The sequence below is a fragment of the Schistocerca cancellata genome, chromosome 1 (genome assembly GCF_023864275.1).
Source record: "Schistocerca cancellata isolate TAMUIC-IGC-003103 chromosome 1, iqSchCanc2.1, whole genome shotgun sequence".
Taxonomy (NCBI): domain Eukaryota; kingdom Metazoa; phylum Arthropoda; class Insecta; order Orthoptera; family Acrididae; genus Schistocerca; species Schistocerca cancellata.
The window spans coordinates 818,193,453-818,217,271 of NC_064626.1; the positions used below are offsets into that span (position 1 = coordinate 818,193,453).

Sequence of the window (23,819 nt, forward strand, 5' to 3'; positions counted from 1 at the left end):
CACCAGTGCAAGACTTTGAAATGGCTACTATTAAAGTTATGCAAACAGTGTTCCCCAGAACATCCCTTTCCGGTTGCAATTTCCGCTTGAACCAATGTTTGTGGCAGAAAATACAAGAATTGGGATTAAAGATGGAATACAGGGATGGAGAAGAATTCCAAATGTTTTGCCGCATGTGTGCTGCAGCGGCACACATTCCAGCAAACAGTTTTGACGAAGTGTGTATGGTTATAACGGAGGAAATACCCAATGGAGAAAACGTCATGAAATTCGCAGACTATACATAGTCAATCAATGGATCGAAAATCTCAGTATACCAACTGGAAAGTGGAGTGTTGCCAGACCAGGGTTGCTATCCAAGGTTGGCATAGGAGACTAAACTTCTCAACAAATGAAAAACACCCTAACGTGTAGTTTCCGATAAATGAGCTGAAAGAGGAAGCAGTAAATGCTTTATTTGAACTTAAAGATGGTTCCATTGCCTTGCTTCTTCAAAAAAGAAGGAAAAGGTGAATAGAGACAGAGATTATAATATGTAATGACTCGAGCGATTTAAGGTGTTTAGAATCTCTGGCTTTCTTATAACGACTGACAGAGAAATTAAAATTTATAACATTTGCTGAAGTAATGTTATAGAAGGAAAAAAATGAAAATGGAAACAAACAAAAAATCAAAAATTAAAAATGTATAAAATAAATAATAATTATTTAAATAAAAACTTTCTCATGTAACACGTTTTTAAAATTGTCTATAAGGTACAAAATAGTTTCTCCTAGCTTCATACATATTGTTAATCCCATATAGATTGTCTTAAAAATTTTGCTTGTGAATTTTTAATAGCAATGACGTAAAATTGAAAAAGGAAAGCGTAGAGCGCATGCAATAGATAATTGATGCATGAGTTCACCTAAGGAACTAGAAACTTTATCACACTGCAAATGACATGAACTGTTGTGTCATTTTTCTCAACAGCAGCAGCTCTCTACACTGTTCGCTATTATCTACTGCATGCGCCCCACATATTTCGTTTTAAATTTTACAAGGATTCTCGTAGCTGTTAAAAATTCACTAGCACAAATTTTCAGGACTATCTGTATGGGGTTAGGAGTCTGAATAGGGCTAGGAGAAATTATTTTATGCTTTTTAGTGTTTTTTAAAACGCCAATCAATTACTGAAACTTTGTACAAGTTTCTGTTTCAGGTTAAGAGGGAAGATCTTTTATATTTTTGTAAGACGTGGAGAGATACAGATGCCTTCTTGAACACCTCAATTACGTGCTCAGTCCAACTGAGATTTTCATCTATTATTACTTCTAGACTCTTTGCTGAAGAAGAGAAGTTGATATTTGTCCCATTTAAGGTAAAGATTGTTGGGAATGCCGGATATTTTGGGCTAATGAGCCTAGATGACTAACCAGTATCGCTTGGGTTTTGGATGAGCCGAGCTTTAACCCTATAGCCTGCACAAGTTTTGATGGTGCACACAGATCAGTAATGAGATTCTCGACAGCTGTCTTCAGGTTTATTGGTTTTGCTCTTCCATACAACTGGAGGTCATAAAAATACATGTGGTACTTGCTATAGGAGAAAACTGATGGCACATAATTGAAATACAAGGGAAAAAGTATAGGACTTTATACCGAAACCTGGGGGACGCCTGATACTAATTGCCTCCATTTTTACTGTTTGGTACCGGACATGACGCATTGCTGGCGAGACGTCAGGTATGAGAGAAACTGTTGCACTGCATTTGGCGAGAAAATTAGGGTGCTAAGTTTGGCAAGTGAAATGTCGAAGTCAACAGTGTCAAAGGCTTTGCTGAGTCTAAGGACCGCGTAACAGTCGTCTCTTGTGAATCCACGGCAAGCTTCAGGTAATCTGTTACCTTTATTAAGGTATCTCCTGATTGGAAAAAGACTGGACAAAGAGGCAGAAGCTGAAGGCGTACTGGCGTTGCGGCTAGAAGCGAGCGCCGCTGACCTGGAAGACGGAGGCGGTGAAGGCGGCGAGCGGCGGGCGCAGCGCCAGGCCGGCGCCGCGGACGAACTCGTGCACGCGGCCGCGCGTCTGCCGCCGCACCAGCAGGTTGGTGCGCCGCCGCACCAGGTCGCCCACCGCCGACCAGTCCGCCTCCTCCACGTGGCCCTCGTACCACTGCTGCGCGCGCTCCTTGTAGAACTCCAGCAGCTTGCCTTTACTCTGCACAAGTCGCGCGCGCCACCACGTCACTCATCTCTCCACCACAAGATTTATTTTCTATTTTTTTCACGATATACTCGTGACAGCAACACAATGTGGAACAATAAACAGGACACTGACCTGAAAAGATACAAAAACTAAATTTTATAAAACTACGGCGGTTGTCTTGTAAGGTGGCAACGGCCTTGCACCTTACATGAGTCCATTTAACGTGACACTAGGTTTTGTTGGAGTAATACTCTAAATTACGGTGTAGGAAATCTATGTGGAAACGCATCGGCACGCGAGAATTCTTTTGTAATTATTGCGGAAAGGCAGTACGCGAGACAGAGCTCGGCTACCTCCCCACCTAGCCTCCGAAGGCCACAGCCTAACAGTATGAATGGTGAACTGGGGGATTTCTGTAATCCGTCTAGAGAGGCCACAGCGGTCGCCAACCTCTGAAGGACGTGTGTCTGCAGGTGTTCAAGTGTTTACCAAACCAGGGCAGTGGATAGCTGGACGGGCTTTCCTGTGTGTGCTCTTGCCTATGTCCCACTAATTTTACGCCTTTGAGTAACTCAAGTGGGGCAGGCCAGGAGTTCCGAATAACAAACTTTCAATGCAAGAATCTGTGTTCGCTACGACGGGGACTCTCGCCGGGAAAATCTCGAGTGGTCTCTTGGGAGAAAACTTCCAGTAAACGTGTTATTGCCCACAGCTGTGGTTCTTCTCAGCCGGCGGGGGCGGAGTTTACTTGTGAAATTTTGTAGAAATAAAAGAATGATGGAAAAGAGTTCTGTTCCGAGGCCGTACATTGGTTGGCACTGGCAAACTGGGTATTTTGAGAGCTTCTAGTGATGTGATTCGCTCGGTAAAAGTTGAGGGGAGAAAACAAAGGTTAAGAGCGATCTTGCTGGACTCTCGGTAATGGTCTTCCGTTCTGGGCTCTCGTACTGAGAGGGCGTTAGCCAAGTCGTCTCCCGTCTTGGTCTTTCGTTCTGAGTGGACGTTAGCCGCGCCAGCTCTTTGCTGCCGTGAAGATCTTTGAAAATAGAGAAGTTTATGGACAGCGGTCTGTTGTCCGAGTAGTGTAAAAGTGTACTTTCCGAGACGCCACACGCCAACCGCACAGCCGCGCCGTCGCCGTCGGAGGCCGCCGCTGCAACAGGAACATTGCGGTGAGATCGCTCCTGCTTCGGCCCGTGTTAGGAGTAACGTTAAATAGTTGGATCACGTCCAATTGCCGTTTCCACAGAGGTTTCATGGTACTCTAGGGTGTAGTGGTTCTTCGTATTTTACGTTTTGTGTCGATGTCAGTCGGTCAGCCAAGTTATAAGAGATCGCGTTTTGGTCCAATTTTAACACAGTTCACTGCCAATCCCAGTCAGGAGGATAATCTGTAAATTGTTCATTGTGTTTTGTTCAGCATTGATCTGAAGGTTATAATAAAATTATTGTGATTCAATAGAGCCTTTACTTTCAGTAGTTGATCCTGAATTCACCCTTTTGCTTTATTTTATTTTTGTGTATGTGTTTGATGTCATTGAACACCCTAAGTGCTCGTGATCGTTCATGTTTAGAAGTAAAAACAGGTGTGATTTATCGTCAACGCTACCACCGCAGATTAAGTAGGGGTGACAGGGCCACATTTAAATCTAGCGTTATCCATTTTTGCGTACAGTTCTACTCCCAATTTCTCTGTAAGTTGTTTGTCAGGGGCGAACACACGCAAAAATCGGACAAGCAACGGGTGAGGTGTTACAGTCTTATAAGGAGGCGGGAGCTAGATAAATACACGGTCCAGTCACACCATCACTGCATATGTTCTACTCACAGACGACAGGTGGCAGCGCTAGCAGTGGAGGGTATATAAAGCGTGTCAGCGGGATGCGAAACACACCCCCCACCCCTCTTATGGATCCTCCTCTTCCATTGGCTCCTTTCCCCCCTCCCCCATCACTTTTCTTCTCCTTCCCCCCCCCCCCTTTTTTTCCCGTCATCTGACCAGTTTCCCCCCACCTGCTCTCGGGTGTGGTATGTCGTATTTGTGCCAACTTTTAGCGCAGTGTTTAAGTGAGTGTTCGGTGTTGTGCGTCCTTCCACAGTGTTGCGAACAGAAATCATGCTGTCGCTGGGTGTGCTTTTTATATCTCTTGCGAACAGAACCCAGACTGTCGCCGTGTTTTTTTAATTGTCTGTCTATTGTTTTTCTGCTTCCTGTGTGTTTTATTAGCTTCATCAACCCTGTGTTTTATGTTTTACGCTCCAGAATTTTCTGCCATTTTTACCTTTAAGTCACCGATTTTATCGCCAACTGTTATTATTTTTTATTATCTTCATCTTTTTAAACCAAATTCTGTAGGCTGAACAGCGGCGTAATAAGCTGCTGCCAGCCCGCCCCTTTTAGGGGGAATCGAAACCCAATAAAGGAAAAAAAAAAGATGCGAAACACAATGCAGTCATTATCCTTTTGCGGAAACGGAGCGATTTATCCAACTTCCAACCGGCCGTGGTCATTGGCTATTGAGCTGAGTGTGGAAGTATTTCCGAAACGGATAAGTTTGTATACTGCTTGCGTGCTGCTGTGGTTAAAGTATAATCGGGCATGGCAAAATGGCACTATTCAAAACTGGCGCCAAGGCAAACGTGGTTCACCACACGTCCTGGATGACAGGGGTGAACGACTGCTGCGGAGATGTGTGCAGGCGAACAAACGTGCAATTGTTGAGCAACCGACCACCCAGATGACCCAAGGGGGACCAGTGGTGTTTCCTCAATGGCTGTTCAGCGAACGTTGCTGTGTATGGGCCTCCACAGCAGGCACCTGGTTTATAGACCCAGGCTGATTATTGTTCATCAGCACAATACTGCAGCTGAAGGTCCACTCAGTGCTGACAGGTAGCATTTTCAGATGAATCACGTTTTATGCTCCATCGGACAGATGGCTGTTGGCGTGTACGATGCGAAACGTCTGAAAGCAAACACAGTGTAACAGTCGTCAGGAGGGTCCAGGCCGGAGGGGGAAGCACTATGGTCTGGAGAATACTTTCATGGTATTGCCAGGCTGATCTCCTCATTCTGGAGGGCACGTTTGATCTACACAAGTATGCATTTGTTCTTGAGTACCAAACATGCAGTTTATTTTTCCTCGGTACGCTTGCAACTTCCAGCAGGACAATGCAACGTGTCATACTACTCGCAGTGTACGACCGTGGTTTGAAGAGCACCAGTATGAGTTTACTGTATTCCCGTGGCCGCCAAATCCCTGGATTTAAACCCAGTCGGGAATCTGTGGGACTACATTGACAGGGCTGTACGTGCCATGGATCCTCAACAGAGAAACCTAGCGTGCTGGCCACGTCACTGGAGTGACCATGCCTCCAAATTCCTGTTGGTATCTTCCAGAACTTCACTGTCTCTCTTCCTGCACACAGCAGTCCGCACTGCAGAAGATGGCTATTCAGGCTTTTGACAGGTGGTCACGTAACTGAGACTGGACAGTGCATAAGGCGCATTCAAAAATAAACGAGCCAGAGGCTGTAAAATTCAAACCGCTGAAAGAGTCATAATGCCACTGCATGCAGAAGAAGATACAATCCCTATAACGCTGAGGGACACTACAGGGACGCAATCACACCCGACGTGAGGACAGAGCGAGCGCTCAGCCGTGCTGGAAACAGTGAAATGGAGGCTTCAAACGAAGTGCGTTTTGGGTAGCAGCGACCCTGCGTGCTTCCAATGGAGACTTTGACGTTTTGACTCGGGTTCAAAGTGATGACACCACGTCTCATCTCCAGTGACCACTTGTGACAAGAAGTCGTTCTTTTGCTTCGCATAGCACTGCGCATGTGCAAGAGAGAGTGCCATTCGGCATTCTTTCTGCGCCGTGAGGCACTCATTGGGTGCACACTTTGCGAAATTTCAGTTTGTCCTTAATGATGACGTGTACACTTTTCATGCTCAGTGCGACCTCTGCAGAAATGCCTGCTATTGTAAATCGACAGTCGTGAACAATGAGAGCATTCCACCTGCTGGACAACGGCACCAGTAATGTGGTGTACTGTTCTGGACCGTGCATCCTTGGCCAATGACATCGGTCATTCGGTGGATCGCTTGTGCTATGCCTTGACCTTTGCAACAAACGTGCAGTGCTCTCCATATATTCGTGCCATTCTCCTCCCGGTGATGCTAAGATGGCAGCCGAGTTGGTCCCAGAGTGATGTGGCTCCGTATTCGGACGCAGTTTCCCTAGATTAAAGTTGGTCATGGACAATCGTATTTACTTTTGCGGGTACAGGAAGTGTTCTCTAACCTAGTGCGCTTCTACTTTATTTATTAGGTGTTGTATACTAAACAGAGACAGTGATTAAAGAATTTGCAGTGCGTTCGTGCTCTGGAACTTGTCTGCCGCGTGTCGGTTTGCGCAGCTTCTTGTTAGGGACGTCAAAAACCGAACGGATAAAACCGATACAGATGTTTTAACTCTCAATAATAGGTATTTTTCGGTACTTTTTTCGTCTTAGTTATAACAGTTTTTTTATTTTTTTACTAATAAACACGTAAAAATGACCGGTATATTAATTTGTGATAGCAGTGGTGCTAAAATTTTTGATTTTTAAATAAAAGTTTTTTAAAATGAGCAATGTTGATTAATAAAATTTCCATTTCTTTGAAATATTAGGTTCTATAGAAAATTAGAAAAATAATGAGTATTGTTTTAACAACAATGCCGAAAGTTAGAAACAAGCAATATACACATGACATAAAAATCGATACAGCATTGCTGACACAGTAATGTGCCTGTTATCCCTTACTACCCAGGAGCAGCGGTCCTTTCATTTTTTGGGAACAGAGTGAAAGGTATATACCATGATTGTCGTTTGCAGGCCAAAAATATTTATCATTGACAAGGAATTTCTGTGGCTTCTGAAGGAATGGTATCCTCCTTGAATGTAATTATTTCTGATGAGAGGAGTCGACTTACAGATCAACACATTATAGAATGAGTATTTGTGAGTAGATTGGTCAATAAATATTGGTCACCGAATTAATTCATTACTAAATTTTTAACTATTGTCATGTAACTGTTCCAGGTAAATGTTCTATTTTTCTCACTACATAAATTGTTCATTTGAATTTTTTAGAAAGACTATTTTTAGTTGCATAGGTAAAAAATCAATTGCATTCAATTTCCTGTTAATAAGTACCGTAAATAAATATATTTCATTCGAAATCATTAAAGAAAAAGAACGCTATAAAATTTACACAAGAGTTTGTTATTTGTTTGCTATTTAAATGCAATAATAAAAGGAAAAGAAATTAAGTGAGCTGTAATAAATTAAAAATTTAACAATTCACTCATAGCTCACGATAAAAATAGAAATTAACTGATCTGATGCCCTTATTTATATAATATGCTTTTATCTGCTTGTAGCACTTGGAAACGGACAACTTAACACGAAAAACAGCGTTCTCCAACCTCACTTTCTCACTCTTTAGCAATTTCATAATACCCAAACAGTGACATGATAATTAATTACAATATAATTTTTGAGCAGAGCTCCTAAAATTAGAATCAATAGGAGAATACTGGCGATTTTTCCCAATATTCAAGTCCTCATTACTTTTTGAGAAAACACGAAAGGTAGAGAGGCGAAGTATTCTTTTATTTACCTATTTTATTTCATATTTTGATTCTATATATCTCGAAAGGTGTAATGCAAAAGTCTGAGGGAGTCTTATAACTTTTCTATCTTCGTTCTATGTTTATTACCGGAAATAATAGTAATGAAAAAATCAAAAATCAATTATTTCAGAAACTGACTATTTTCGGCGGTTTTAGCAGTCAGGTTAAACTGAAGTTGAAAGAAAAACCGATATAGCCGAAAATCGATTGTTTCAGGATGAATCGGAATCCCAACCTTGTCTTTCCATCTGTTTACTTTCAACTCCAGCAAGTGTAGGAGTTATGTCGCCCCAGGGACGAGCAATGTGTATTAGTACAGGAGACTAGAAGTCAGGTATGTGTTATGTTTTAATAACGTCATGATTGCTTGAATGGTAAACTACAATGCATTTCTCAACAGGTCCTGACGAGTGGAATGGATTACCGAATAAACGACTAAGGGTACTATTTAAAAGAGACGAATTGTTCTTCATATCTTCCTAACGATCGAAGTTGCAAGAAATGCAATCATGTTGGTTCATATCCCCTGGTAGCTAAACAGTACTGCTTCATATTTTTTTTTTTTGAACGAAAGATTCTTTGTGGTAGTCAAGATAAGTCGGACACCCTTTGTATGTGGTATCAATAGCTGCTGCATCAATAATTTATTAAAACTGGTCCGTGGATGCAACTACTGAAACGTGATTTTTCAACACGATGTAAGTTTAGTTTTATTAAGTTAAAACACCTTTAACTGTAAGGTTTTGTCGTGTGCTTCTTCAGAAATTATTTTACAATCCTTGTGGCAATATCAGCTAATATAAAATACTACGGCTATGAGGAGCGGTCGAATGAAAAGCGAACACCCACCGCAATGGGACCATGGAACAGTTCCACTGAAAAGTAATCAGCACATTTGTTAACGCGTATATCCCACTGGGAGACGAGACGATCAAAACCGACCTCCACGCTTGTCTTTCCTCAGATCGCAAACGACGTGAAATCACATGGTGAAAGATTTGGGCTGTACTGAAGATGTTTGCAGTGTTTCCCAAACAAACCACTGAAGTGTAGAGTTCAAATGGCTCTGAGCACTATGGGACTCAACATCTTAGGTCATAAGTCCCCTAGAACTTAGAACTACTTAAACCTAACTAACCTAAGGACATCACACACACCCATGCCCGAGGCAGGATTCGAACCTGCGACCGTAGCAGTCCCGCGGTTCCGGACAGCAGCGCCAGAACCGCTAGACCACCGCGGCCGGCTCTGACTGAAGTGTAGAGTTTGTCCGATTGACAGTATGGGGGCGGGTGTTTTGGTGAAACAGAGTACTTCCGTCCGGCAGCATTCCAACAGCATGAGGCCAAATGGCAAAGCCAAAGGAATCCAAAGTAGTCTACACAAGTTCTGGTAAGGTCATGATGACCGTCTTCTTGGACTGCAGAGGCCCTCTGTTCGTCGAGTTCCTCGAGCGTGAGACCACAGTCAGTGTGCAGAGCTATGAAGATGCTTTGCAGAAATAGCGGCGTGCCATAAAGTGAAAACGCCCACGAATGCTGTCGGATGGAATCATCATGATGCAAGAAAGCAGCCCCCCCCCCCCCCCCCCACTGCCTATTGGACGAAGGCTACACTTCAGCAGTTTGGTTGGGGAAACATTGCAGCATCCCCCATACAGCCTGAATCTTTCACCATGAGATGTTCTCACTGTTGGCGACCTGCAAAAAAACACACATGGAGATCAGTTTCAATCGGAGGAGATAGTGCAAGAGTGGGCATGGTTTTGGATCCGCCAGCAGTCGACTGCATTCTACGAAAGAGGAATTCATCTAAATCTACATACATACTCCGCAATCCACCATACGGTGCGTGGCGGAGGGTACCTCGTACCACAACTAGCATCTTCTCTCCCTGTTCCACTCCCAAACAGAACGAGGGAAAAATGACTACCTATATGTCTCTATACGAGCCCTAATCTCTCTTATCTTATCTTTGTGGTCTTTCCTCGAAATGTAAGTTGGCAGCAGTAAAATTGTACTGCAGTCAGCCTCAAATGCTGGATCTCTAAATTTCCTCAGTAGCGATTCACGAAAAGAACGCCTCCTTTCTTCTAGAGACTCCCACCCGAGCTCCTGAAGCATTTCCGTAACACTCGCGTGATGATCAAACCTATCAGTAACAAATCTAGCAGCCCGCCTCTGAATTGCTTCTATGTCCTCCCTGAATCCGACCTGATAGGGATCCCAAACGCTCGAGCAGTACTCAAGAATAGGTCGTATTAGTGTTTTATAAGCGGTCTCCTTTACAGATGAACCACATCTTCCCAAAATTCTACCAATGAACCGAAGACGACTATCCGTCTTCCCCACAACTGGCATTACATGCTTGTCCCACTTCATATCGCTCTGCAATGTTACGCCCAAATATTTAATCGACGTGACTGTGTCAAGCGCTACATTACTAATGGAGTATTCAAACATTATGAGATTCTTTTTCCTATTCATCTGCATTAATTTACATTTATCTATATTTAGAGTTAGCTGCCATTCTTTACACCAATCACAAATCCTGTCCAAGTCATCTTGTATCCTCCTACAGTCACTCAACGACGATACCTTCCCGTACACCACAGCATCATCAGCAAACATCCTCACATTGCTATCCACCCTATCCAAAAGATCATTTATGTAGATAGAAAACAACAGCGGACCTACCACACTTCCCTGGGGCACTCCAGATGATACCCTCACCTCCGATGAACACTCACCATCGAGGACAACGTACTGGGTTCTATTACTTAAGAAGTCTTCGAGCCACTCACAAATTTGGGAACCAATCCCATATGTTCGTACCTTAGTTAGGAGTCTGCAGTGGGGCACCGAGTCAAACGCTTTCCGGACGTCAAGGAATATGGCATCCGTCTGATACCCTTCATCCATGGTTCGCAAGATATCATGTGAAAAAAGAGCGAGTTGCGTTTCGCAGGAGCGATGCTTTCTCTGTCTCAAGGAAGTTCATTATATTCGAACTGAGAATATGTTCGAGAATCCTGCAACAAACCGATGTTAAGGATGTTGTGAAACGTCCCCTTAGAAAAATTAATGAATGACTATGCTGATAAACCTCTTACGTTATTTGATTTTCAAACAGCTTCGTAGAACTGAACGTACTCAGACATTTCTCTTTTTACTTATTCTGATCAACACTAAACTAACACACAATATTTTTAGCGCAACGCAGTCTGACTTTTAATAATCCCTACAAAAGAATGGCCCTGACTAACAATAACCTATACCTTTCATGAATCACTTACCTCACAAAAATCTTCGTTACTCAAACTACTGCAATACAGCGAGCGCCACTACTGCCAGCTAAATAAAAGATTCAAACTACTGAAGGCACTAACTACTGATAGGCATACTAAACAAATGAAAGATTTTGATGGAGAACAAACAATGTATTTACCTTAATAGTGTTCAAAAGTCATAATATATATATCAGTTCATGACATCCAGTCTTACAAATTTACTGTCTCTGATGGACACACGTCCAGATCATCCGCTCTCGAAACTCCGCCATCTCTCTCCCCACATCCACCACTGCTGGCGGCTCACCTCCAACTGCGCAACACTATGTGCTGTTAACATCCAACTGCCCAACACTACAATAGCAAATTCCAACAATACAAACCAGCCACAGACTGCACACAGCACAGTTAGTGATTTTCATATAGAGCGCTACATGGCGTTACCAACATAAAAACCTAAACAGCCTACTTACAATTGCTCTGTAATTTTGAGGATCCGTCCTTCTACCCTTCTTCTATACAGGCGTCACCTGCGCTTTTTCCCAGTCGCTCGGGACTTTACGTTGGGCAAGAGATTCGCAATAAATGAAAGCTAAGTGTGCGCGCGGGCTCTTCTTCCCTTGGTGGCACATTTGAGTGTGAATGTATAGTACGAGAGGACTTACTGTCCTCCCCTTGTTTCCACTCACAATAACTAGACGGAACAAGTTGTATGGTATAAGTGTTTATTACATTGAACGTTACAACTTGCACAGGCAGCGCGCCAACTGCGGCTCCTGGCTTAGCTGGGAGACATACACGCCCGTCCGCTACGGGGTCTCACAGCTACCTGCTCGGCAGTTACAACGGCTAATCCTACCTGCGTGCACAAAGGACCTGGGAGGTCCACTTCCGCACGTAGGTTGCAAATTCTTCCAACAGGGAGCAGACTATACTGGACAGTCTGACCTGTCCAGTCTGAAGCTGCCACTAGATGGCAGTTGGAGTGAGTAGCAGAGTCCAAACACTAAGTAAGGAGCCAATGCAGTAGAGTACTCTCTGTAACACCGAATTGGAATACCATCAGGACCTGGCGATTTATTTATTTTGAACCCATTCAGCTGCTTCACAACCCCAGGGATGTCTGTCACTATGTCCTCCTTACGGGAATCTGTACGATACTCAAACGGCGGTATGTTTGTACGATTGATTGTCTGACCTCCCAGTGGTATAAATGACTTGTGTAGCGATTATTTTGAGTGGAACCATTGCTCGGTTCCGTTGTGGCGAGTGTACAGTTCGGCTTTAGAAGTCGTTTGACAACTGAAAATGCTATATTCTTTTTTCTCTGTGAGGTACTGGATGGGCTAAACAAAAAGTTTCGAACGCTTGGAGTATTTTTTGATTTAACAAAGGCTTTTGACTGTGTTCATCTCACAATATTGCTCCAGAAGTTGGACCATTATGGAATAAGGGGAGTAGCTCACAATTGGTTCACCTCTTACTTTAGCAACAGGCAGCAAAAGATCATTATTCACAATGTTGATAACGGCTGTGATGTGGGATCTGAGTGGGGTACTGTCATGTGGGGGGTGCCCCAGGGATCAGTGTTGGGGCCGCTCCTGTTTCTTATTTATATAAATGATATTATGAGTAACTCTAACATATTTCTATTTGCTGATGACACTAGCTTGGTAGTAAAGGATGTTGTGTGCAACATTGACTCGGTTTCAAGTAGTGCAGTACATGACCTCAGTTCATGGCTTGTAGAAAATAAACTAACGTTAAATCACAGTAAGAGTCAGTTTTTACAGTTTCTAACACACAATTCAACAAAACCTGACGTTTTAGTCTCACAGAACGGGCATATGATTAGTGAAACTGAACAGTTCAAATTCCTAGGTGTTTAGACAGATAGTAAGCTGTCATGGAAAGCCCACGTTCACGATCTTGTTCAAAGACTTAATACTGCCATTTTCACTATTCGAATAGTATCGAAAGTGAGTGATACTTCGACACGTAAATTAGTCTACTTCGCTTATTTTCATTCACTTATGTCGTACGTTATTATGTTTTGGGGTAACTCTTCCCATTCTAGAAGAATATTTTTGGCTCAGAAACGAGTGGTTCGGGCAATAAGTGGTGTGAGTTCACGAACCTCTTGTCGACCTCTGTTCACGAGTCTGGGTATTTTGACATTGGCCTCTCAATATGTATATTCCTTATTGTCCTTTATTGTTACCAATATTAGTTTATTTCCAACAATAAGAAGCTTTCACTCGGTTAATACTCGGCAGAAATCAAACCTCCATTTGGATCGGACTTCCTTAACTCTTGTGCAAAAAGGTGTGCAGTATACTGCTGCATCCATTTTCAATAAGCTGCCACTCGAATTCAAAAATCTTAGTAGCAATCTACGCGCTTTCAAATCGAAACTGAAGAGTTTCCTCATGGGTCACTCCTTCTATTCTGTCGAGGAGTTCCTTGAAAAATTAAGCTGATTCTCATTGTATTGCTGATAGCGTTTGCTTAAACTTATGGACTGATTTTCTTTCAGGTTCGTGAACATTTATTTTTATCTGTTATTACTTTTATGTTGTAAGTTCATGTACTGACACGTTCCATGACCTCGGAGATTTGCTCCTCAATTTGGTCCTACGGAACTTGACATGTAAATAAATAAATAAATAAAATTATAGTTACGAATTAAAGTATAAGCAGAGACAGTACGGGCGGAGCAGTCACCTTGTCGCTGTACAGCTGCCTGACGAAGGCGACGGCGGCGACCCCCGGCGGGTTGCCGTGCACCAGCGAGTCGGTGACGTTGCGCAGCACCAGGTGCGGGTTGAAGGTGACCACGTCGTCGAGGCGCAGCAGGTCGTTCATCTGGTCGGAGGTGGGCCCGCGCGCGCCCAGGAAGACCATGGCGAGCAGCGAGGTGAGCGCGAACGGCGACAGCACGAGCGAGCGCGGCGGCGCCGACGCCGTGTTGAGCCCGCGCGCGGCCACGCCGGCCCACAGCCGCAGCGCCAGCTCGTTCAGCAGATCGGCGAAGGCGCGCACGTCGCCGTCCAGCGCCGCCGTCGTCGCCTCCAGGCCCAGCTGGTGCGCCGGGTCAGCCGGCCGCAGGTCCACCGGCGGCCGCTCCGGCTCCTCCACCTCTCCCTCCTCGGGCCAGGACACCTCGGGCGGCAGCAGACCCCCGGCAGGACTAGAGCTCTGTGCCGGGGCCGCCGGCTGAGCCGTCACGCTCTCTATTATTATGCTCGGACTGGCGGAAGGGATTTCGGGAGGGCGTTGGGACTGTGAGGAGTCTTCGACGGAGAAAGTATGTTGAGCATCGGTCGGCTGACCGTCACTTCCTGTCGCACCCTCTAGGGGCTGTCCCTGTGACTGGTCTCCGTATTCGGGCACACTTACTGCCGGGATATCCTCAGTCTCTGGCACTGCTCCGTCCCCTTCCGAGGCTCCAGTCGGAACTTTCCTGTCAGGCACTTCTATCCGTACGACGTACGCTGGCTTCTCGTCTCGGATGGCGGTAGGGGAAACTTCCTCAGATGATGTCACAGTCGGTGCAACAACACTGTGTATCCCGCTTGGCACATCGATAGCTGAATGATACTGGACAGGAATTTTCGTTTTCTTGATTTCTGAAGATGCATGATCACCAGCATCACCGTTTACGGCAAGTGGAGGATTTATTTTTACGAATATAGGCTCTTCGCCGTCTGTGGCCGTTTCCTTCACATCCGCCTCAGTCGAATCTGGGGCACTTCCACCTGGAGACTGCGACGGCAGGTCGCCTTGGCTTGATGCTGCAAGGCTGCTTTGACCTTCCCCTAACTTATCGCTCTTTACAACAGAAATTCCCGAGGCACTTACTCCGGGCGAGGCCTCGTCAGACAACTTTGCTGCAATTTTTTCTCCCGAATGACCTGAATAGTCTTCGTCGTCCTCCTGCGATACCTCTGCAGCAGAATCATTCTCAGCACCATGCTGCTCCTCGGACTGAGAGTCCGTTGCTGAGTCTGAGGTTGATTTGATGTTGGAACTGAGGGAGGTTTCACTGCTGTGGAGAGACTCCGATGCGGACGAGCTGTTGGCAGATACCATCTGAGCTTCCTTGTCAAACAGAGAGGAAGTTGATTCTGTCGATGCAATATCGACTAGGCCAGTTTTCTGAGCATCCGACTCTTTGTTCGGCGAAGATTCTGCGCTCTCTAAGATTGGAGTCGTATTCTCTGGTATATCGTCTTCTTCCTCGGCATCACTGGCATCGTTTTCGAGAACAGTCCCAGGAAGATTGTTGCTTGATGAAGACGCTTGTAGCTCGTCTGTCCCTGCATCGGCTGAAATAGTCTCTTCTGGAGTCTTCTCATCTGTGTTCTGAGTAGATGTGTTAGGAGCGGTAACTGTGTCTGCATTTACTGCATCATTCATTCCTAGTGTCTCCTGATAATTTACATTACTTAGATCAGGCGCGAGTTGGTATTTGAAGGTAACGCTGTCGGAGAACGTGGCGGCACTGCCTTCTTCAGGAAGGCCACTCGATCCGGCCATTGCAGCAGGTGTTGCCGTCGCCTCAGCAGAGCTTGGACCTCCTGTGGGTTCGAGTTCTGTACTCTTAACGGTGTCTTGCTCTTGACTTTCCGCGGCGAATTCTGACAAATATACACCAGAATCGTTAGCCATGGTGGCACTGATTCGATCAGAAGTGGAGCTACTCAGTGAATCGTCAGGTGTTCTGGCAGTAGCTAGTTCTTCTGTTACAGACATCATTGTGGGATTCTTTATCAGCGGTTTAATTTCTTCCGTGTCATCCTTCAGCGAATCTTTATCATCAGCTTGTTGAGGTAAATTAGTTTCAGCGTTAACAGCAGTGTCATCAGTTGCCACTACCTTAAGGGACGGCGCAGTTTCTAGAATTGTTCCTGATGGTTGCGATGTGCTCATCAAACTGTCAGGTGTAGCGCTGATTCTGGCAGTACTACTACCAAATTCTTTTGAAGGAGTTGTTGTTTCTTGGCCTTCTTTCATTTCTGTTGCTATATTTGCAGGAAGTGGAGTGATAGTAAATTCGCCACTTTCAGTGCTACTTCCAGTGGGCGGAGGAATCGTTTTTGAGTCACTGATGATCGTGGTAGTTCTTACTACATCCTCAGACGACGAAACCTTGCTGCCATCCTCATCATTCGACGGTGAAGCGTCGTCTTTGTCCCTGTTCAACGGGGAGATGCTACTGTCGCCACTGCTGGTCACCAGTGGTTTTTCGTCTAATTTTTGTAACGAAAATTCTGGTGATTTTTCAGATACTTGTTGTGAGAGAACATGCACAGAAGTTTCTCCAGTACCAAGACCTTCGCCAGGGATTCTCTGTTCCTGTGACACTGTAGCACTGTCCTTGATACTCTCTAACGATGAAGACGTAGCAGTGACGACACTGATTTTGGTCGCGCCGACAGATTCAGAACCGCCTGTTCCGGGTTCGTCTGACGGCAAGGTTTCTGCTGTTGGTCCTACTTTATTATTAAAATCGTCTCCCATCGCTGATATAGGCGAAGCAGGAGCCCCTTGCAGTTTTTGAGACTCTGTGACCGGATCTTGCAACAGATCATCGTTTTGAGAGTCAGAGGTGGCGCCAGAATCTATTTTCGAAACGATTAAGTCACCAGTGTCAACAGGGATCCCGGACATTGATTCATCCTTTAAGCCGGACGAGTAGGTTGTCTCCATCTCCATGGTAATCGTGTCCTGCTCTGGACCTTTGACAATAGTTACGGGCGGTTTGTTCTTTGTTTTGTCGGCGTTCAATTCTGACGCCGCATTGGACGCTTCTGGCCCAGGAGTGGTACCAGACTCATCGCTACTCTCTGCCGCGATATCCTTCACGTCCACTATACTATCAGACTCTTCTTCCGGAGTGATTGTATAGCTGGAAACTGAGTCAGAAGCGATAGTTGCGTCTTCCTCGGGCTTAGCCGTTTCTGGAGCACTATGGACTTGCACAGAGGCACCAGAAGCAGAGCCATCTGACAAAAGCTCATCGCTGCTATTTTCTTGTCCGGCGACGTTTTCTTGCACGGCAGCAGTATCTGCGCTCTCTTCTTGTTCTGATGATAGCTCGTCGTCAAGTTTATCACTGTCTCCAGTTGGGACAGGACCAGTGGTTGCCCCCTCCTCACTGGCACCTACGACGTGCACAACTGTAGTTACAATCTCCTTGTGTTCTGTCGCCACCTCTGAGGCATTTACGTCATACGCTGATGTTAGAACATCGGAAGGTGGTGCGTCTGCTGACGTAGCGATAGCACCTCCAATTTCGGATAGCGGCGTCTCGTAATCGCTTTCTTGAGGCGTCACGAAATGTTCTACATCGGTATCAGTGCTTTCTGCTGTAGTATCTGTAGTTTCAAGACTGAGGGTGTCAGTATCAGTAATGGTTTCGTTTCGAATTCCCGTTTCAGAAACTGCTGCAACATCGCTGGATAGCAGCTCACTTACCGAGGAGTCGTTCACCTTACTTTTTATTTCTACTTTGTCACCACCCGTTTGCTGAGCTGCTGACTGAGAGATCATTTCCCACTTGCTTTCTTCTGAAACGCTGCCGCTTTCGGGTCTGCTGTTTTTAATCACTTCAGAGATAGGTTCTGGTTTGGTAGCAACTTCGTCGTCTTTTTGCCCAGCATTCGCGCCATCTACAAGTATTGTCGATTGTGTTGTCGATCTAGAACCCACAATAACGCTAGTTAGAGTAGAAACATCCTGAAGACGGTCTACACTACTGCTTGTTTGTGCCACACTCTCACTGAAGAAAGCCTCAGGGACAATTGTTCCCAAATCGGCAATGCTTACATGCCCAGTAGAATTACTAGTTTCTTTAACGTCAACAGCACTGAGCTCCATGCCCGTAAAGTCGGATATGCTGCCTGGTTTCTCGTCATAGATTTCCGTTACTTTCTCGCTATCGGAAACCTGTGATAACACGCTGCTTAGTGAATCGAGCAGCTCCACTGGTATCGGGCCGCCACCATTTGTATCTCCGGTAATTATATTCTGTATGCCTAGGACGTATTTTTCTGTGGACGATTCCTGTTCTTCTGGTCTCTCTGTGTCTGTAAGGCTGCTGCTATTTTCTGAACCACCGTCCATTCCATTTGCATCGCTAGATGGCTTCTGTTCTTTCATACCTTCTGGCGATTTTTGTCCTTGGTCTGCTTCCAAGTGCAAATTTTCAGTTGACAAGCCAGTGATAACATCGGAGGAAAATTCGGATAATTTTTCTGTAGTATCGAAAGGTGTCAAATTATCTGGCGCTATGGATGCTTCGGTCTCTGTTGTCCCCTGAGCTCCGACTGTAGGTTTTTTTCGAACTGAATCTGATTCCTGGACAGAGGACTTGACTATGGATGAATTTTGCGTTCCATATTTCTCAAGATCATTCAGCTGTGTGTCTGTTGCGTTGAAACTGCTATCACCAGTACCACTAGTATCTTGCAACGCATTTATAACTGGCTTCTCACTAACTTTTTCAGTACTAGACGAATCTGTGCTCTCTACAATTTCAGCTGCAACATTTAAAATTTGTGAAGCATCAGAAGCTATCTCACCACCGGGTAAATTATCAGCAGGTGACGTTGGGGTTGCTGGGGACGCCATTATATTCATCTGTGAAGCGTTCATTTCTTTGTCTGTTGTGAAAGGTGACGGTTGATATGTCGAAGTGAACTGTGTACTTGACTCTGTCGAAGGACTGAGATCCACTGCATCTTCTGATACCCCTGTATCACTATCAGGCCTAAGAAGCAAAGAATCACTGGTGGACTCGTTACGGAATTCGCTAACGGAAGAAGATGCCTCAGTCTGAATTGTTGTTGGATCTTCAGTATTGATCCAGCCTTCTTCCGTCTCAGTTGCGCCCCTTTGCGTGCTTGCGTCGAGAGGAAGAGCTGTGAAACTGACATCGAGAGGTGTTTCTCCTGGTTGTGGGACGTACACCGGCTTGTGGGTAGCGTGGGAAGGCGCTGACAGTGATACGGATTCTGGAGCTGGTTCAGGAGAAGCAGGAGGCTTAGGTGAGGATGTTGTTCCTGTACTGGCGGCTGTGGTCGTCTCCAGATTCTGGCTGATAGTGCCTGGTGCATTATCTTCATCTCTAGGCCAGTCTAGCGTCGACAACGGTGTCCCAATTGTTGTGGATGTGGAGGATTCTTGAGTTGGTAATGTGTCTCCCACGGTGGTGGATGCTGAAGCTGTGGTAGACGTGGGAGGTCTCGTTACTGGTCGCGGCGTTATTTCTACAAACGATGGTGGTACAGAGAGTTTCTTTGTCGTCTGTTCCACTTCCACAGACTGTGTGGAGACTGTTTGTTGTTCTGTAGTTGTGGTGGTAGTTGGGCTGGTAGTGGTTGCAGCAGCAGTGATGCGTTCAGTTGTGGTAGTGGTGGTGGTAGTTGGGATCATGGTACTGGTAGAAATGGTACTGGTGGGGTTCGTAGTACTGGTAGTAGTGGTGGTGGTGGACGGTGTGGTGCTGGTGGTAATGGTGCTGGTAGGGGTTGTGGTACTGGTTGTAGTGGTGGGGGTTGTCATTCTGGTTGTAGTTATGGGGGTTGTGGTACTGGTTGTTGTGGTGGGGGTTGTGGTGCTGGTTGTCGTGGTGGGGGCTGTGGTACTGGTTGTAGTGGTGGGGGTTGTCATACTGGTTGTAGTTGTGGGGGTTGTGGGACTGGTTGTTGTGGTGGGGGTTGTGGTGCTGGTTGTCGTGGTGGGGGCTGTGGTACTGGTTGTAGTGGTGCTGGCAGGGGTCGTGGTACTAGTGGTAGTGGTGCTGATGGGGGTTGTGGTACTGGTGATAGTGGTGGTGGTAGCGATCGTTGGTTTTGTGGTTGTGGTAGTGGGGATTGGACTTGTGGTAGTGGCAATCCTAGTGGTAGGAGGTGTGGTTGTAGAAGTCGTGGTAGTGGTGGTCGTGATCCTAGGTGTGGTAGTGGTGTTAATAGTAGGCTTTCTAAAGAAAGTAGGCTTAATGGTAGTGATCGGAATGGCTGTAGTAGGTTCTGTAGTGGTAGCTGCAGTGCTGGGTGCTTTTGGAGGAATGGCTGTAGCTGGCTTCATTGTTGTTTTGATTTTGGTAGGCTTGGTGATGGCAACTATTGGAGGGCTGGACGCAGTTGTAGTAACGATTTCTGCAGCTGTTGTCGTAGTTTTGTAAGGTAGTTTCGACGGGGACTTATCTGCCACAGTTGTGGCCTCTGTGTGGGTAGTGGGAGAAGTAGTCCATCTGGTGGGAGGAGGCCGGCGTGTGGGCTTGACGGTAGAGATGATGCTGTTGGCAGTGGAGACCACCGGCTTGATGGTGCTGGCAGCTGGCCGCAGCGGCGGTCGTCTCGTCTGGCCGACGGGTCTGGGCGAGCTGGGACGGTACTGCGGCCTGCTGGGTGGACGCCTATTGGGTGCAGGGCGACGCGTGCTGGTGCTGGGTCTGGGGCTGGCCGGTGCTGCAGCAGTGGTTGCAGCGGCTGGCGACGGCGCAGCTGTCGGCGGGGGCTGCGGCGCTGCAGGCGGCGGGGGCTTCTGCGCGCCGCTCGATGACACCTGCGTGTCGCCAACAAACATGTCACACAGCGTTTTTACTAACTACAGTGCGCAAGGAAATTAAAGGATCATTTTTTCGCAACCTCGAAATTGTCTGCCACTGTGACGCATAAGCTTGGAATTTGGCTCAAAGGTGCAGTTCCACACAGTAAATGGAATGACACCATTAATAAATATAGACTTAGATCTGAAATCGGTAGCTAAGGTAGAATATTCAAAATTTCTAGGTGTATGCATTGATGAGAGGTTGAACTGGAAAAAACACACTGAGGATCTGATGAAACTGAGTTCAGCTACTTATGCTATTAGGGTCATTACAAAGTTTGGCGATGTACATCTGAGTAAATTAGTTTACCACGCCTATTTTCATTCTCTGCTTTCGTATGGCATCATATTCTTGGGTAACTCATCATTGAGTAAAAAAGTGTTCATTGCACAAAAGCTTGTAATCAGAATAATTGATGGAGCTCATCCAAGATCATCCTCCAGACACTTATTTAAAGAGCTAGAGATCTTCATTGTAGCCTCACAATATATGTACTCACTTATGAAATTTGTTATTAACGATCCGAACGAATTCAAAAGTAAAAGCAGTGTACATGGCTACAACACTAGGAGGAAGGATGATCTTCACTAGTCAAGGTTAAATCTAACTTTGGCTCAGAAGGGGGTAAATTATGCTGCCACGAAAGTCTTTGGTCACTTACCTAATAGCATCAAAAGTCTAACAGATAGCCATATAGCATTTAAAAGGAAATTGAAAGAATTTCTTAATGGCAACTCCTTCTACTCATTAGATGAAGGAAAAAATATTAAGTGTCATGTAATATTTTGTGTAATGTAATATCTTGTACAGACACCTTTTATTAACCTGACACGTTCCACATTATTACGAAGTGTCGTATTCATGATCTATGGAACAAGTACTAATCTAATCTCTAATCTAAACCTGAAACCTTCCTCTGTAACGGAGCAAAAGCGTGGCGCACTGCAACGTCACCCTCGGGCTCGGCGACACTGCAAATAGCAAGGCGTCGACGCATGCGAAAAGAAGACCACAGCACACAAGTTCATGTGAGCTGGAAGTTGGGTTAATGATGTCACATTGGCACCAAATTTCACAACAGCTCTTCCCAAGCCCACCGTGGACATGTCACACGTTGGGAGGGCCGTCACAGCTCCTCTCACCCACATTTACCCCTGATTTTGACACTCTGCAGCAGAGGTCAGAACCGCGTCACCCAGCGTTGAAATCACTCGGCTTTCTTACGGGTGGGCGAAGTAAGCATTTCAGTCACATCGCCGCTCAGGATCGGCTCGAAAAGGCCACAGGGCGTGACATGGAGGGCGCTAAAGAAACGACTCCTTCCCTTGCGACGTTGATTCCAGCACATTTCGCGGTTGAAAATGAGAGTTCGCAGGTGGAATAAGCTGCAGGTGGAATAAGCTGCAGGAAGATGTTCTTGACAGTCTATGAGACTGCTGACCCCCCGTACGTTTCAACCCTTCTCTAAGGAAACTGTGAGGCTGCAGCCTCGCAGAATCTGATCTCTCCCCGTTGGACTACAGCGAGACTGCAATTTTTGCTCTCGTGTACAGGTTGGAACCACTAATGACCGAAAAAAACCATTCGAAGAAATTTGAATATGATCCGAAGCAGTAAAGGGTACTTACACTGTTTCAATTCTCCTGTTTTTCGACCTCCTGTGGCGTGATCACGCGGGAGTGCAGCATTAACATGTGCGTGAATAAAACTGCAATAGGTCACACTAAAAACCACCATTTCACGAACAGCCTCGGTGACACTCACTCAACTTTGTTGAGCACGTTACAAACGTACCTGCCAGAAACTTCTAAAGCCTGGCGGCTGCTCTAGCGCCTGAAGGTGGGAAAACCCCACCCAAGGGTTGTAGAAGGCGCCAGAGGAGTCGCCAGACTGATTTTGTGAAGAAATTTCTGAACGTACTTTTGCAACTGCTCAATGTGCGTGGGTGGCACCAAGGGTGTTGTGGATCTGGGGCGTATTAGAGGGACCCTTTGCCATTTTATCCACGCACATGTTAATGTTGCACTGTCGCATGATCACGCCACAGGAGGGCGGAAAACAGGAGGTCTGAGAAAGCGCAAGTACTCGTTGCTGCTTTGGATCACGTTCAAATATCGGCTAAAGATTTTGAACGGTTTCTAGGGGTTCATACCTGTACATGAGAGCAAAAATTGAGATCGTACTGCACTCGAAAAGTGTGCGTTCGCGTTCAGTGGGGATGCAGTCTCATAAGGTCCTTAGAGAAGGGCTGAAATGTCCCAGTTTGGCAGCAGCGTCAAAGGTTGTCAAGAACATCTTCGTGTAGCACTGAGAACTGTCGTTTTAGACTGCGAATTGACTAGGAAATCAACGTCCCAAGCGAGGTGTGGTTTCACTGACGCCCTTACTACCCCAGTAGGCCTTTTCGTGTTGATTTTGAGTCGTGGTGTGTCTGAAATGTTTTCCTCGGCCACCCATAACAAAACCACGTGATTTAAACGCTGTGTGTTGCGGTTCTAACCTCTATCGCAGAGACGTTAAAACGAGGAATGAAACGTGAAGACCTTCTCATCATGTGATAACGTTCGCGTTGGCGGTGGGCAGACCTGTTATTTGGTGCCAATGTGACATCATTAACAGACCTGACATCTCACATGAACTTCTGGACTGTGCTCTTTTTCCTGCATGTGTCGACACTTTGCTGTCTGAAGCGTCAGCGAGCCCAAGGGTGACGTCACAGGACGCCACCTTTTGCACTGTTACAGGGGAAGGTTGTAGGTGCGTTTGAACCAAATTTCAAACTTATGCACCACAGTTGGAGACAATAACAGTGTTTCGAAAAAGCGATCCTTTAATTCTATTGCGCGGTGTATTTATTTACCATTGTATTCTAGCGTACATAATAATTAGCCATCACAAGTTTAAAGCATTTACAAATATAGAAAAGTAACAGTTGACCACCTCCAAACATGCATTTTAGAACACAAATTCTTAAATTTGGTATGAAGGTTGGCGTTATGGCAGATGTACTACTAGAGGTAAATGGACAACTAACTTCCAGAATA

General features: G+C 45.6%; 2 protein-coding genes across 2 annotated transcripts in view; both read right to left on the bottom strand.

Moving 5' to 3' along the window:
* The window catches only part of LOC126188273 (mucin-4), a 58,169-nt gene extending 39,791 nt beyond the window's left edge, over window positions 1-18,378 (bottom strand). Inside the window, exons 1-2 of the mRNA XM_049929857.1 lie at window positions 13,881-18,378; window positions 1,981-2,199 (exon numbers count right to left, since the gene is read on the bottom strand). Of these exons, the coding sequence (XP_049785814.1) occupies window positions 1,981-2,199; window positions 13,881-18,320 (4,659 nt within the window). The 5' untranslated portion in view covers window positions 18,321-18,378. The remainder of the gene's footprint in view (window positions 1-1,980; window positions 2,200-13,880) is intronic.
* A 70-nt stretch (window positions 18,379-18,448) lies between these two features.
* The window catches only part of LOC126105241 (uncharacterized), a 54,073-nt gene continuing 48,702 nt past the window's right edge, over window positions 18,449-23,819 (bottom strand). The window contains exons 3-4 of the mRNA XM_049912341.1: window positions 18,594-20,668; window positions 18,449-18,487 (exon numbers count right to left, since the gene is read on the bottom strand). Coding sequence (XP_049768298.1) covers window positions 18,449-18,487; window positions 18,594-20,668 — 2,114 coding nt within the window. The remainder of the gene's footprint in view (window positions 18,488-18,593; window positions 20,669-23,819) is intronic.